At 43.1% G+C, this 14918-nt stretch overlaps 1 protein-coding gene across 2 annotated transcripts in view; it reads right to left on the bottom strand.

Moving 5' to 3' along the window:
* LOC143329777 (collagen alpha-1(XI) chain-like) overlaps nt 1–14918 on the bottom strand; it is an 83719-nt gene that overhangs the window by 41382 nt on the left and 27419 nt on the right. For both annotated transcript variants that reach the window (XM_076745825.1, XM_076745826.1), the window contains 20 exons: nt 13914–13979; nt 12903–12944; nt 12478–12540; nt 10085–10159; nt 9280–9363; nt 7751–7807; nt 7090–7143; nt 6860–6913; nt 6402–6455; nt 6236–6289; nt 5427–5480; nt 5277–5321; nt 4445–4498; nt 4307–4351; nt 2898–2951; nt 1784–1828; nt 1294–1347; nt 1146–1190; nt 617–670; nt 480–524 (listed from right to left, as the gene is read on the bottom strand). In XM_076745825.1, coding sequence (XP_076601940.1) covers nt 480–524; nt 617–670; nt 1146–1190; nt 1294–1347; nt 1784–1828; nt 2898–2951; nt 4307–4351; nt 4445–4498; nt 5277–5321; nt 5427–5480; nt 6236–6289; nt 6402–6455; nt 6860–6913; nt 7090–7143; nt 7751–7807; nt 9280–9363; nt 10085–10159; nt 12478–12540; nt 12903–12944; nt 13914–13979 — 1098 coding nt within the window. The remainder of the gene's footprint in view (nt 1–479; nt 525–616; nt 671–1145; nt 1191–1293; nt 1348–1783; nt 1829–2897; nt 2952–4306; nt 4352–4444; nt 4499–5276; nt 5322–5426; nt 5481–6235; nt 6290–6401; nt 6456–6859; nt 6914–7089; nt 7144–7750; nt 7808–9279; nt 9364–10084; nt 10160–12477; nt 12541–12902; nt 12945–13913; nt 13980–14918) is intronic.

Here is a 14918-nt window from a genome sequence, read left to right as displayed (position 1 = left end):
CATGCAACCACTAGGATACTAAATCACAACACCATAAAATGTGATAAGCATGTAACACAATCTGTAACTTGGGATTGGTAAAATACTTGTCTTCTGGATTTTATGAGCTTTTGACAACACGTTCAGTATTTTCAGGTCATCTTTGAGGAGTTTCAGTTTGTGGACAGCCAACAGGAAAATGGATTCAGTGACTCCGAGGCAGCAACAGGCTAAGCTCGGCCACCGCGATCCAAGAAAACAATGGCAACACATTGGTCTCCACTGAAACCACCCGACAAACAGCATCATTCTGGTTTAATGTTCCACACTCCATTACAGCTGAGTGGCATGAGGACTTAACTGCCAGCCTGATGGGCCTCAGAGAGTTTTTCCACTTGCTGGATTCCCGGGAAGCCTCATTTGAGACGGAATTACAAGTCTCCATTTTTAGAGAGATGCCATCTGTCAATCATGCTGAGGAGGAAGAGGAGCCTGCTTACCTTTTCTCCTTTGCCACCTTTAAGGCCTCTAATTCCCTCAGCACCCTGACAAAAGAGGAAAATAGAGTCAGGATGAGAATGAGAAAATGGAAATTCATCATGTAAGGGTGGCACTGTATGACTAAGATAGTGCTTACTTTCACGCCGCGAGGTCCAGGGTAGCCGATGGATCCCATAGGACCAGGAGGGCCCTGGAAGATCGGAAAAAGTGTCATGAGATCGTTGAACTATGAGTACGAATCAACCTTTACTGCAGTGTGTCTCTCTTTATTCAACAGTGATTCCTCGAGCAGCTATTGGACAAAGTTATGCATATGAAAGCAAAGTTAATCAACAGCGTCATCTTCTGTGGTGCGCAGCTCATTGCAGTTTAGCACAGAGAACAACAAGGTGGCAAACACAGAAAATCACAAGATTGGCTAATCACAGGAAAGACTGAGCAAGGCGATTCAGTGGATTCTATTTCTGCTCCAGTTTAGCAGATATTATCTTAATTGTGTGGTTATATTAAACCCTGCCCTACTGGCACACAATGCAAGCCAAACAAACGCTAAATCTAATTATTCGCAAGGTCTGCCCGACCCAGGCCTCTCCCTGAGCAGTGACATGTTTGATGAATCTTGTGCACGCTTTCCTGCAAAATCCAAATTAACCACTCATACTTACAGCTGCTCCTTTCTCGCCCGCAGGACCTTCTTTTCCGGGGTGACCCTGTGAAAGAAGAGATTCAGTTCATCAGCAGCTGATTGTGTTGTCAGTTGGTATTTTGACTGAATGACATAAAAATGAAAAAGGAGTGAAGTGAGTTACTTACAGGGGGGCCATCAGCACCGGCAAGGCCATGCAAACCTTGTTTACCTTGAGGCCCCTACAAAGAGAGAGCAATAAAAAGGAAGTCAAATAGACAGACAGATAGGGGAGAGGTGAGTGCATGCACACACCCCGTCTATGACAGTATTACGAAGGCTGCCAAAAGTTCATCTGCTTGAAATACTATTAAATATCCACAAAACCACTAAGAAAATACTTTCAGTTAGACAAAGTAAGTGCTTATGCAGCAGTAGTCTTATGGTAATATGCATACAGTGTGTGTGTGTGTGTGTGTGTGTGTGTGTGTGTGTGTGTGTGTGTGTGTGTGTGTGTGTGTTTTAGCCTTCAGAGAAGCCAGTAAAGGCCTTTAAGCCTCAGACAGCAGCGGATCTGCAGAATCACTTATGAGGTCCTGACTGATTCACTTATCGCTGCAGCAGAGCTGAGCTGCGGTGGGAGGACTGAAGGATTCACTGGGCTCCCTCTTTACTTACTTTTTCACCAGGTGGCCCGATTGGACCTTGAGGACCAATAAGACCCTGAAAGACAATTAAGACAGGTTTGTTATTAGAGCAATCATTTTCAGTAACCAGACGTACATGATTCTGGGAGAAAATGAAGCGGTGCGTTTGGGGGATACTTTGACGGTGTCCTGTATTTTTAAAGTGCTTATTTTGTGATGAATTCTTCTTCTTCCTTCTACAATTTGATTTCTTTTGTTGAACACATCATCCTGCTCAGTCAGACGTGTTCATTCAGCTGTGCAAAGCGAAGTTCTTTGTTCTTTCCTACAAGTCACGCATCTTGCAGACTTCTTGAAAATTCGCGCTGTGCAGAATAAAAAAAGCCATAAACAGTTAAAATAAGCGAGCCTTGTTATTTTTCTATGGGCCAATGCCTTCCCTGGAAGGCATCAATCTGCCTCTGGCCAGGTATAACTAAAATGAAGTTATTTATTCAACCTGTATACCATCAGGACAGGTCCCTGCTAATACTTTCCAGTGGAATGACGCCATCCTGTCCGCGCTGTGAGCGTCAGCGGGACTGAAAATCTTACCTGGCAATGGTCATTTCGCCCTGGCTACAATGTTGGGTGTACTGTTTTGTATTAAAGATGACTCCAAAATGGAACATTTTTCACTGTGCCACCAACTGGACAAAGTAACTGGGTTAAGTGCTATCAAATCAGTACAATATGTCTCATCTCAGCAGGACAGAGCGGATGTTTTTCTTCTTCATAGCCGCAGAGAAACAATGTTAGTGAACACTTGTGAAGTTCTTTGCTCTATTTTGGTGTTAGTTTTGTGGAGTGCCCCATAGAGAGGCTGTGACTTCTGGAGTGAGGGATGGAGAGAAAGAAGAAAGGGACAGGAGAGCAAAAGAAAAATGTGTCTGCGATGGTTTAATTAAGAAAACGGAGAGCAGAGCTCTTTCTGCTGCACAGTGGATATGAGGATGGAGCATTAAAAGGACAGACTGAGGCAGAGAGATGACAAGAGAGGGATGAAGAGTTTGAGGAAGAGAGGAGACAAAGTGGAACACAGCAGGAGAGATGAGGTGAGCATAGAGAGGATACAGGGAGAGAGAGAGGAAAGAGGAGAAACTTACATGTGGACCAGGCAGGCCCTGCTGTCCGGGAGGTCCTGGCTCTCCTTGTGGACCCTGTTCATCACAAAGACAAAGAGGATGCAATCAATTTTCTAATTGCTGCAAGTGATTCCATTTTATTTATTCTATTGTTTGCTTTCAATCTGTGAAACTACTGAAAAAGAAGCAACATTGCCAAAGAATTCAGACTGTGCTGGCAATGAGGAACAAACCTTAAAAAGCCCTGTGGTGCTGTGGTTCTGGCTTAGATGAAAACTCTGGGTGACCTTGCTTGGATATATTGGTTGAATTTATCCAATCTATGTCAAGAATGTGAAACGAAAAGGTGCAAATGTTGGGGAGAAATGCGATACACTGGCTCATAAAGTGGAGCTGCCTGTGTTCTGGCCTTATCCAAAGTTATGTTCCTATCAAAGCCAGCCCTAAAAACTGGTGGCTGGGCAGAATTTAAGTTTGGCTATGAAATACAGCTTTCTCTACATACATGCTGTGGGGCCACACAGCCATCTTGGTATGGATTAAGGCTAATAAGACTAACCGGAATGACGAGTTGTTTGGTATCCCTGCTGAGATTTGGTGTGTCACAAACCAAACACATGCAAAAAGAGACAAGTGTGAGGCAATCTGCTGCAGCTGTTACAACAAACACTAAATACAAATGCTGGATTCAGTGAAGTTTAGGTTGCCTGACTGATTATCTGCAGGGCCTTGAGTGCAGAATGTAAAGCTGGGAATTCACTGAAATGCAGTCAGTCAGACATTTGGGTTCCTCGCTCGTAAAGGATGTCTTAAAAACATCCATATGTTAGAGGCCGGTGTGAGTGCCAGACGGGTTTCGAAGCCCTTTGGGAGGCTCTACTACTGTGGATACTTTGATTTGACTTTCGAAATCAATACCAACTTTGGAGGAATCGATAAGAAACACAACATATTCCTATTGTTTTGTGTCCCTGCAGCAGCTGCTTGTTCCTCCGGCTCGGTGATTCAGTGACCACAGACAACGTGTGGGCTCGTCCAGCTGTCCCGACCAATGATATGTTACCCTCAGTCAAACGTCCCACTGAGACCCTCCGGGAAGCTGAATGTGTGATGGGACCACGCACAGACTGGCCTTCCTGTTCCTTTGCTTATCAAAACTTAAGGCCTCTTCATCACGGCCTATCAAGTCCACAGACTTTGCAGTTCGAGGAAAAGCTCTAACCGCTATTGTAAGACACCCCCTACCTCCATCTACTATCTCTCATCAGCAGATGACCTATGACCTCCATTCTTGTCATATTACACAAGCCTAAAAGGTCACTGACCTGCAATCAGCCTCAGGCAAGCAAAATTACATACTGATTGCTAAGATGGTCTTGTCGTGTGTGGGACCTGATTTCATATTATCCACCAAAACACATATTTCTCACCATGTTTCCTTTGGGACCAGCTTGCCCATCAAGTCCAGGAAGACCCTAAAGAGACCAGAATTTGACAGTGAACCTTATTGAGCTGGAAAACAACTTTTGAGTAGTGTCAGAATGAAGTGATATGGGAGGTGTGCTTACACGCTGTCCTGCAGGACCTGAAGACCCTCTGGGGCCGAGCAAACCTCGAGGACCCTGCAAATCAAGACAAACATGAGTTTAAGAAAATTTTGCAAAATAAATCCTAAACATATCAGCATTTGTGCTAGTTTGTAGACATGCTATAAAAGGCTAGCATAATGTACTGAACGTTAGGTGCACTGAAAAGCCGTAAAACTGTTTTGACTCGAGTGTAAAATACTAAAACACTGACCCCTTGTGGTCACATGTGGTAACTGCAGGTGCTTTTCAGGGAACGGTCATCAAAGTTGCTCCTTTTATCAACAGCTCAAGTTACGCACTTAAAATCACTGCACTTACTGCGCTCTTTCATCGTACGGTCGGTGTACGTGATGAAATGCCGTGCAACTAGTTCTTTAAAAGGACAATGTTATTTTGGGTATGACGGGAAGCAACCATTTCTCATGAAGCTCTAAGGTCCATTTGAACTGAACTAGGCAGCATATGGCGATTTCTCATGGGTCATGACAGAACAACACGTCTCCCAGTTCTATTTTCTGATCTATTATTCAGAGCCATTCTGTCTTGGCAAGGTCGAGATTACAAATGCAATGGGTCCTTGCAGACAGGAATGTCCTTACAGTTCCAAGACGAGAAGAGGGCAAGGCTGTGCATTGAAATAATTGCCAGAATGAATGAAGAAGGAATGAGGGGATGGTGCTCGTAGTAGCACGGGAAACTAGTGGCCTGATGATGATATATTCATCATATTCTTATCTTTGTCCTGATGAAATAAGATGCAAGTGAACAATCCTGCCCAACTGTGTCATCAGATAATAACAAATACACTTACACTCTCTCCAGCCACACCTCTCTGTCCAACCTGGCCATCTTCACCCTTTGGATAGAAAGAGAAAGAGTGTGTTATAAATGAGCACAGAGTTTAACGTTTAAGACTCTTGAAAACAAGAGTAAGCTTTGTTGTGACTGATGTGCTACTTACTCTTGGGCCATCCTCTCCTGGAGGTCCTGGAGAACCTGTAGGACCTTGCTCTCCCTGGAGGGAAAAGATCACAGGAAAGGAATATCAACAAAGAGGGGGAGTGGCAGGTCACAAGGGAGTCCACATGCTTGATCCCTGCTGCCAAGAGAGGAAAAAAATCTCCTATGTTTACTTCCCGAAAAAATACGATATGGGTCAAAAATTCAGAAAACACAGAGGAACGATGTTGAAAAGTCAGCAACAAAAAGGGCAACTGAAGTGCCTTTAATCTACAGTAAGCATCGTCACCACAATCTATGGTTTCTACTATTCATAGTGCTCTATACGGACTGGCCTACCTCTGCCGGCCCTGTAATTACTCAGTATAGGATAAGGCCTGACTGCCTGTCTAGAAATACCCCTCTGTGATCTCTCTCCTCTCTTTCGGCTCTCTACACGGGCCTAAATTGCGCTGAAACCAAACGCAGCGCTCCTTGTCCGCCTCCAGGTCTGGTTAAACGCAGCCCAAGTGGTTCTGGAGTCGGTCCCACCTCGTAGAAGTGGGTCAAACGCCCTAATGAGTTCCACTGGTTCAGAATACATATCTGTCAACATGAGATGGATGGGAGGTGGCCTTTGAGCTACCAATCAGCCCCAATGCTGCTGTAAGGACAGGGTACAGAGCGGCGCTGACTGTGATCAATGAGGATCAAGGTCTAGAAATAAGAGACTGGAGAATCTTATTTTTGGACACAGATAGAAGCCTTTAATGATGAATGCTCTCCGACCTTGTTCAGTCACCAAACCCAAAACTCTCTCTCCATACTTACTCTGTGTCCTTTCTCTCCAGGAAGACCAGGCAGGCCGTCAAAACCTCTGTCACCCTGAAAGACACGGCAACAAACGGTTCATCCTGTCAGTCTCTTCGGCACGGCGACTTTGAACGCATCCCACAAGCACTCAGTGGTTTGATGGAAAACCCGGTGTGTACTTTACCTTGGGTCCTGCCTCTCCTGGCATTCCTCGAGCTCCATCAGCTCCATTACGACCCTGAAGAACACGTAAATATCATGTCAGGCTACATGGAAATCCCATTAGAAAAATAATCAATTATCTTGTATGGCTTTAGAGAATAAACAGAGGAAAGACGCAATAATTTTTCTAACCAGTTTACAGTTAAATAAACATGACTTTATGAATTTACACAACATGAAGAGACGATTATTGGGCGCAGCTGACTTATTTGAAATAAGGCCATGTTTGAAACTAGACAGGCTCGTCTCTTTGGGCACTGCAGCATTGATCCTCGCACTCTCGTCAGCGTGAAATATTTGAAATTTGGGAATTTAAACTTAATCTCCTGTTGAAACACAGCGCTGATCTGGAGGGGATGAATCATTATAAAGTAATAAAATGTGAAAAGCTGGTTGATCCTGGTTGGAAAGAACTCTTACCCTCTTTCCTGATTTCCCTGGTGGACCAGTTGCACCCTGAAGACCTCTGGGTCCCTGTGAGGAAAACATACGAATGTTTGAATAAACAAAACACGACACACTGAAGACTAAAATATTATTTAAGTTACAATTTCTTTCTGTTGAGATTAAAAATTATGCTAATTGCACAAATCAAGGAGCTTGACCAAATGAACACAGATTCCTTGTGTCAAATAAGATATTCTTCTCACCTGTGGTCCAGAATCACCACTGTCACCTTTAAGTCCAGGAGCACCAGGACTTCCCTATTAAAAATATATACGCAGATTTAATGAATAACATGTTTGCACAGAAGCCAAATACTGTATTTAGTCGTCTGATCATTTAGCAAATCCAAACGTGCAAAATATAAGATTTAAAACTTTTTATGAACATACAACAGAAAGACATCCTGGATGATCTTTCCACGTGTACAAAACCCCTCCAGTATCCTAGAAGTGCAGGATGGGTGTAACATTCATGTGTTGTGTGGAAGAAACTCCCAAAGAAGAGAACGTGCGGCAGGTGATCCTGAAGCTATCACAAATAATCTGCCATATGTACATAAACAGTTTTTGCATTTGTCTTTCATCAGTCACTCAAGCTGGATATCATACGTCAGTGGAATAAAATCAAATGTGCTCACAGTCAGAGAGGGAGGAGGGTGGTGTGCGAGTGTGTGCATGCATGTAAGGAGTGTGTTCTAGGAAATGATAAAAGCTTGGAGTTAAAGCCTTCACAGGAAGAAGCGCTAATCATCAAATGTGTTTTCCATTTCATTTTCATTTCAACTGTGAAACGAACGGATGCCACATTAAGTACATCAATGCTGCGGATGCGTCTGCATGCAGATGGTTTTCAAAAGCTACTCACCAGAGGACCAGATCTTCCTGCCATGCCCGCTGGCCCCGGAGGACCTCTCATAGCCAGCTGTGGATCAGACAAAAACAACACGTAAACCGCCGGTCAGCTCACAGTGTCAGCACTCGTTTATACCCATCTACACCAACTGAACGCGCTGAAACACAGCATTACCGCTTCTATCACAAGGAGTTAGGATATTGTATGTTTTGCATTAGAGTGCAGCCATGTTGTCTATGCAGTCAGCTTATTAGCATCCAGTGATCTTCAGAATCGGAGAATCAGAATGAGGCTTATTGCTAAGTAGGATTTCACATGCGAGGAATCTGACTCGGTGTTTTTGTGCATAACAGACGTATCAGCAAAACAGATAAAGAGCAAGTACTGCAAATCAAGAAGCATAAAATTGATAATAAGTAAGAAAAATATCATAAAATATCTTCACAATATGATTTAAATGAACAACACATGAAACCCTGTTCCTTTCGTTTTTTATTCTCAAAAGACCGTCATGTGCAAATTCTTGTTTCATTCATTCATTCAACTGACTGAGCTTAATACTGAAAGGAATAAAGACTGAAGAAAACACCAATGAAAAGCCATCAGTTTAACTTGGCTATAGCACGGAACCTTACAAAGTGCAAACTTTACTTTGTTCTTGTTCAGGGTTTACCACTCTGGTATTTGTTCCGGTTCATGGTTGACCACAGACTAACACTGCCAAAAAAAGGTTGTCTGGGATTTATTTGCAGCCTGATTATTGAATGAGTGAATTCGCTAAAACCAAAGGCGATCAATTCATGCCCTCTGCTACACTGAAGACTGAGACACACACTTCAGTTTGCGTGCCTGCTTTGTGGTTGCTAATTGCATCTCCAGAGTGCAAACAGGTTAAAGAGAATTCAGCAAGTTGAACAATGTCTCCCTTCAATTCCCTTTACATTTTGAAGACCTTACAACTCCTGCCATGTTTTTTTCTGTTTCCTGCCTCGGGCCAAACCTCTGGCATAAAAAGACACATACAGAAAGGTGACAAGTGCTTTCAAGACATTACTAAACACCAGATCACCAGTTTTGACAGCCCTCCTGCTCCACAGAGCGTTGTGAACGTGTGAATATTCAGTGTTTGTGCAACTTAACGATTTTCATGTGGCCTACTATAGATCACACCTTGCTTACTGCCACATAATTCAACCTGTTTTTCAACAGTGCTGCGGCTATCCGGACCCCTGAGTGAGTGTGAACATCTGGTGTGGCTCTATATACTACCTAACCCGACCCAGCTCCATATTTTTGAATTTAGACAGTTTATAGCATGAGGGGGACTTCCTCCATTCATTATTTAGTACACTTTCTGGGACATTTAAATGTTTTCTTTTAAAACTTGGAGCACAGTATTTCTTATGAATTAAAATCTGAGTCTTATATCAGTCCCTCGGAGCGTTCAGTTGAAGTTAAAGGCAGCAAATGAGAGTAAACTGAGACACAGAAAATCAAAATAAATGTCTAAACCGAGGAGCGTATTTGGCTATGATACTCACCCTGGCCTGAGACAGGATGGCCTGAGCCTGAGCTTCCTGGGCTGAAACCACAGGTCCCTTGTGTGATTCACCGCCCGCACGGAACTGTCAGCCACAACACCAAAAAGAAACACAATTAAAAACAAATGGACTCGTTCCTTTTCACAGAGTGCGACATCTCATGGACTCCTCTGGTGAGTGTGTTCACATCTTTCTTTTTTTTTTGCTCGGCCTATAAAGCTGTCACCATGCCACACACATACAATCGCACATACATGCTGGCTTAAAAGCACAGCCACCTCTCACACGCACACACACAGTCGTGTTTCCATCACTTCTGGGGACATTACATAGACTTAGACTCATTTCCTGGAGACTTGCCCTAACCATAACCATAACCACTACTTGCCTGACCCTAACCGTTACGCTAACCTTAACCTCATTCTAACCTTCACACAACTCTGCATTGTGTCCCTACAAGTAAGGGGAGTCCCCACAATGTGACTGTGAGAACAGATTTATGTCCCCACAACGTGAGTAATACGTGGGCACACATCACACACACACACACACAAATATGTGTCACAGTCCTTTCAAAGCCTCAGTCACTGGTTCCACTCCATTGCACTGGCTGACATTTACAAGGTAAGTGATTTGTAATCCAAAGAAAATAAGGTTGCGATCCTTTGGCCTGCTGCTGAAGCTATGAGGCGAACTTACTAAATGAAGCAAGTTGACGGGCAAGTGCCTGAAATGAAGCGTGTACAGTATGTGAGGGGAATGAGACCGACAGCCCAGTGGGCTTGTAGAAGGCAGCAGGACTTACTGGAAGCATCAGAATGGTACCTGGAGGCCCAGGGACACCGTCTGAGCCAGGAAGACCGGGACGGCCTGGAGGACCCTGGAGAATCAGAGGAGGGAGAGAGTTGGTTCAAAGTGCACACATCATGTCCAGATGTGAATGTGAAATCCATAAGAAAACCAAAAAATGTATACTACAATTCACTACAGTAATGCTATTCAAAAGGACTAAAACCTTATTCTTATTCTTCGTCCTAAAAGTATTGAACTTGAGTCATCAGTTATTGTTTTGTTAACCTGTGTGCTGGTATTTAGATGTGGCTAATAAGAAAGTCACATATTTTCCCATGGGATAACATGATTATTTCTCTATAATCCCCTCCAGGTGCTCTGCAAATTAAAATACAAAAAGAAGGACAACAATATGAACAAACAACAGCAGCAGTGCAGAGACTGAACGACTCGTCCCTTCACAGTGAACTCCATCTTTATCGACAGCAGCCATTTGAGTGGGAAGATACTTCAATGCATTGTTGATGCTTATTTCAAATGGATAATTTATTAATCCTGTTGAGAGGAATAAGACAGAGGATTCAATCATGTGTAAAGATGAAGAATGGATTTTTTTCTGGCCTTGGCATATTGATGGCAGCAGAGCACTGACTTTATAATAAGACTAGGAATCCACAGCCGTGGCCATGTGAGGCTACAATGCTCATTGTATTTCAGAAAGCACGACTGTTTGATGGATGATAAGTGGAGAGTTTTGCTACTCTTAGATTGCTATGGACATTCTTAATAGAGATTACACTGTTACGTAAATTAAAAAGGTGGTTATTTTGGGACATCTCAGGCTAACTGAGGCTAACTGACAGACCTTAATCAGTCTTAGCTGTGTTTTGTCAGGCTCACCGGACCTTTGTCAGCTTGAGGTTGTGAATTGTCAGCCTTCAGGTGTCATTCTCATTCTAATCTATACTTTCACGGCCTCATCTTAACAATAAGTTAATATATTAATGACAATATGTCCAAAAGTTGATGTTGAGATGTTTCACTGACAGCTAAGCTGCTAGTTTAGCTAAAAACTACTTAAAAGCAAACTAACTGCATTCAATTGCTCATATTAAATAATGTGAATAGACAGTTAAATTAGAACAGAGAATAAGCTGAACAAAAAAACTACAAAAATCTAAAAAGATCAAGACAAAGTAGTAACCAGTGTTTCCTGAGAAAACCAGTCTATTTAGCAGTCTTGTCATGTGCAGCAATCTCAGGCCGCTGGCTCAAATTGATGCCATGTGTTCCCATCTGCCTTTTCCCAGAGGTGGTAAACACTCCCCAGCCACCGCTGTTATAGTAAGCAGAGCGACATCTAGTGCTAATGATGGCCCTGTATGGCTGGGAAAGCGCTGTTTGAGTGGAAAGGAGGGAGACCGTGATTATGCGAGAAATGAGCCGATCAAACGTTGAGTCTAGGCGGATACTGCGCAACGGAAAACCACAAGTCTACAGAAACGAGTCACTTTTAATCCCTCTGTCAATCTTTAGCAAGACTGCTCCTCAGGGGAGGAAATGAAGGGGGGGGGGTTTGGACCAACAAAATGTTTTCTGATCAGCTGTGGAACAATAAGCCTTTTGTATGGGCTGCTGGTCACACTGGAGGAGGCGTGTTAGGGGGTTTTTTTTGTTAGCAATTAAAGGGTTAACCTCCAGAGACAGAATACGTAGATGTGCTAAAAGGGTGATGAAAGAAGGGTGCGGGGCAATCGCCACATTTGGGAAAAACAAGCTGAGAGATCCAGCCTTCTGGAGGAGACAGGCACTTATTCTGTATCATCCAATCAATCAAATAAATGAGTGGAATCCCACAGCGCTGGGAAAAAGGGTTTGAGAAAATTTAGGCTTCTACATATTTTATAGCAAACTCCTTGAACTTCTCACAAGTCCTGTAGCATATCAACACAGCTGTTTCTCAGAACTTTGTTGGTATATTGACAGTTTATGGGCATCTAATTTCCCTGCACCACTCCTTGCTAATCCCCCCGACTGCTGCAGTAGCAAGCTGCGTCCAATTGTATTATTCATTCCATGGCATTGAGACTATACTTCACTGCTTTCCAACAAAGCAGAACCCATACAGGGGCGTTTATATATATGCTGACTCCCATAATTCCACAAGTAAGATGAATGGCTAAGGTTGAAGTTTCAGTACATTCTGTATGAATTATAGCCTGAAAAAACATGTGTTTTGGTTGACGACTTGGATTGATTGGTACAAATACTATGTTGTATCCTTCTTTTCGGTAAAATAAAAGCAGTTTTTAAACTCTAAATGTTCATGAGGAGTTGAGAATGAGTGACAGCGCTTCTCAGAAACATCTGTAATCAGCTGTGAAATGAGGCCAGCCTTTTACTCACCCTCTCACCATGATCTCCTGGGGGACCTGGGGGACCCTGCAATCCTGGGGTACCAGGAGCACCCTGAGATCGCACACACAGACACACATACACTTAGCATATTATATCCCAATATGCTGCTAACCAGCGTTCCCACCACAGTCAGTCCAATACTTCACATGCCAACAAAGACAGACGCAAAGACACGGGTTCAAAAAGAAATAAGCCTCAAAATTAAATAGCCCCCAACCCCCCTTCTTTCTCTCAGTCACACACACACAGATGTACACACATTCATGCACAAATACACATTTCAACTGTCTCTCCCAACTCAAGCTTCACTGGCGATCAGGGCTGATGCTCTTTCCATAAAGACATTTTTTCCCTCTTTAGCTGTTCTCCATCTGTGGAAAGCAGACAGGAGTGTGGGAGAACGTGATACTCACTGCTTGGCCGGGGGCTCCTTGGGGTCCTTCTATAAGCATCCCCTGAAAAAGGAAAAAGTGGATACAGTAGCATTATAGGGCAGTGTACAAATCCACAGGCAATGGAGAATGTGTGTGTGTATGTGGGGGGGTGCTTTGCGTTTGAGGCTGAGGAGTTTACTTCTAGCTTCAAGTTCAAGAAGCTATCAGCTTCAGCTATGTGGTGCTCTGTTCTATAATGTGTGTATGTGTGTAGGTGTGTGTGGTCAAACGTTTGGATAGGAGTCTGTGGTGGCACAGATGGTATGGGAGGAGAAGCGTTAACTGCAGCTACTATTTCAGTAGGCTGTAGTGGCAAACTCTATAGGATGGCACTTTAAAGACCTTATGAAGTGTGGCACAGTGTTTTGTGTGTGACCATATGGACCAAAGTAATGTGTTAAGCCTCATTAGGAGGGAAGAAAGTCTTGGTTGCACCTACCTCAGTGAGATAAACATCGCCTTAAGTTCAATTACATTAAAAGTGAAATAAAGGAATATAGATAAATGTTGATCCAAATCAGATATGAAAGGGATATCTGCTCTTTTATCCGTTCGAGAGAACAGATGAAAGAAAACATATGTTTCCCAGAAACTATGCAGGGAATCTGATTTCGGACTTTTATGGACTTGTAAATCATCGTGCGCAACTGTTGGAAAGTCTCAGCTGATAAGAAAGCCTGTCACTAAGTTTAAAATATGACACTTATCTGAACATTTTCTTGGCTAAAATAACAGACCAAGCACAACCATAGACCATTTTTCTGGCTAGCTAGTCCAGATAGCTAAACAGCTAACAAGCTAGCTAACAAGCTAACTGGATAGATAGGAGGTTGCTTGCTAGCTATTTGCCAACTAGCTACCCTGCTGAAGTTAAAGCCAAATATACTGTTTTATCTTGAAGTGTGACCCCATTCCTATATACATTTTATATGTGAATGTCACTTTCAACATCTGAATGTTAGCTGTTTAACCTGGTAGACGTTCACTTACTGGCTCAATGACAGCAGGTTCACCCTTCTCTCCTTTTTCTCCCAGGTAACTGTGACCTCCAGTCACCTGCAGACATAATACAGACCAGGTGAGCTTTTCACACAGTAACAGGTTAGGTTGAAAATGCAGAGCAACAATGCTACCAAAATGGAAAAACTGAAGCCAATGAGCAGCAGATGTCTCATCCTGTTGGGTGTCTTCTCCTTTTAAGAGGTTGCTTAAAACACCAATGAAAATGTTAAAAATAGTCATTAAAATGCTGACTAGTGTTCTGCATGCTTCAAAAGATTTAGATAGTTTTCAAAGGCGAAAAGAACTTTTTTTTCTTCCTGCTGGAAAAACAAACCTCAGGAATAATTTAGCAAGAAGCTATAATTTAGACTATGGTCTGACTCCTATTTATTAAGCTTCCTTAAAGCCAGGAACTGCAAAAAAGACCCCAACTGTGCACAACTGCAGAGGTCGTTACCTGACACTATCCATACAATGACTTCACATGAGAAGAATTCACAAACCACCTACACTGTCTCCAGAAACCACAAGATTGTACAATTTAGCCTGAAGAGGAAACTCTTTTTGAGAAAGTCATGGAGCAGGGCTGCGGTGTCCTGAGATCCAAGAGTGGAGTGCACTAATAGAGTGGTTCAGATTAACCCCAGGCAGCCATATCTCAAGCCAACATCCAGACAGGGACCGTGTCACTTCCTGCCTCTGAGAATCTGGATCCTGAGGCAAGGAAGGGGGCTGGAATCTAGCCATGACAGACACTGGCTCAGCACATATTTCTGTCTGGTTTTATATATTGAACTAGATCATTTGATGAAAAAACATTTGCAAAGACTTAGTTTGTCATCAGGTAATCCAAACAGATCATTGCTGAGATAACCAGGGAGGATGTCTTTGATAAACAGCAAAGGTCGCTGAGGCCAAGAGGTTATGGAGGGCGTGTCTGTACTGACAGCTGGGCCGACATCTGTTTATCTGCAGGAGACTTGGACAGACAAG

The sequence above is a fragment of the Chaetodon auriga genome, chromosome 12 (assembly GCF_051107435.1).
Source record: "Chaetodon auriga isolate fChaAug3 chromosome 12, fChaAug3.hap1, whole genome shotgun sequence".
Classification (NCBI taxonomy): domain Eukaryota; kingdom Metazoa; phylum Chordata; class Actinopteri; order Chaetodontiformes; family Chaetodontidae; genus Chaetodon; species Chaetodon auriga.
This window is presented reverse-complemented; position numbering and strand designations above follow the sequence as displayed.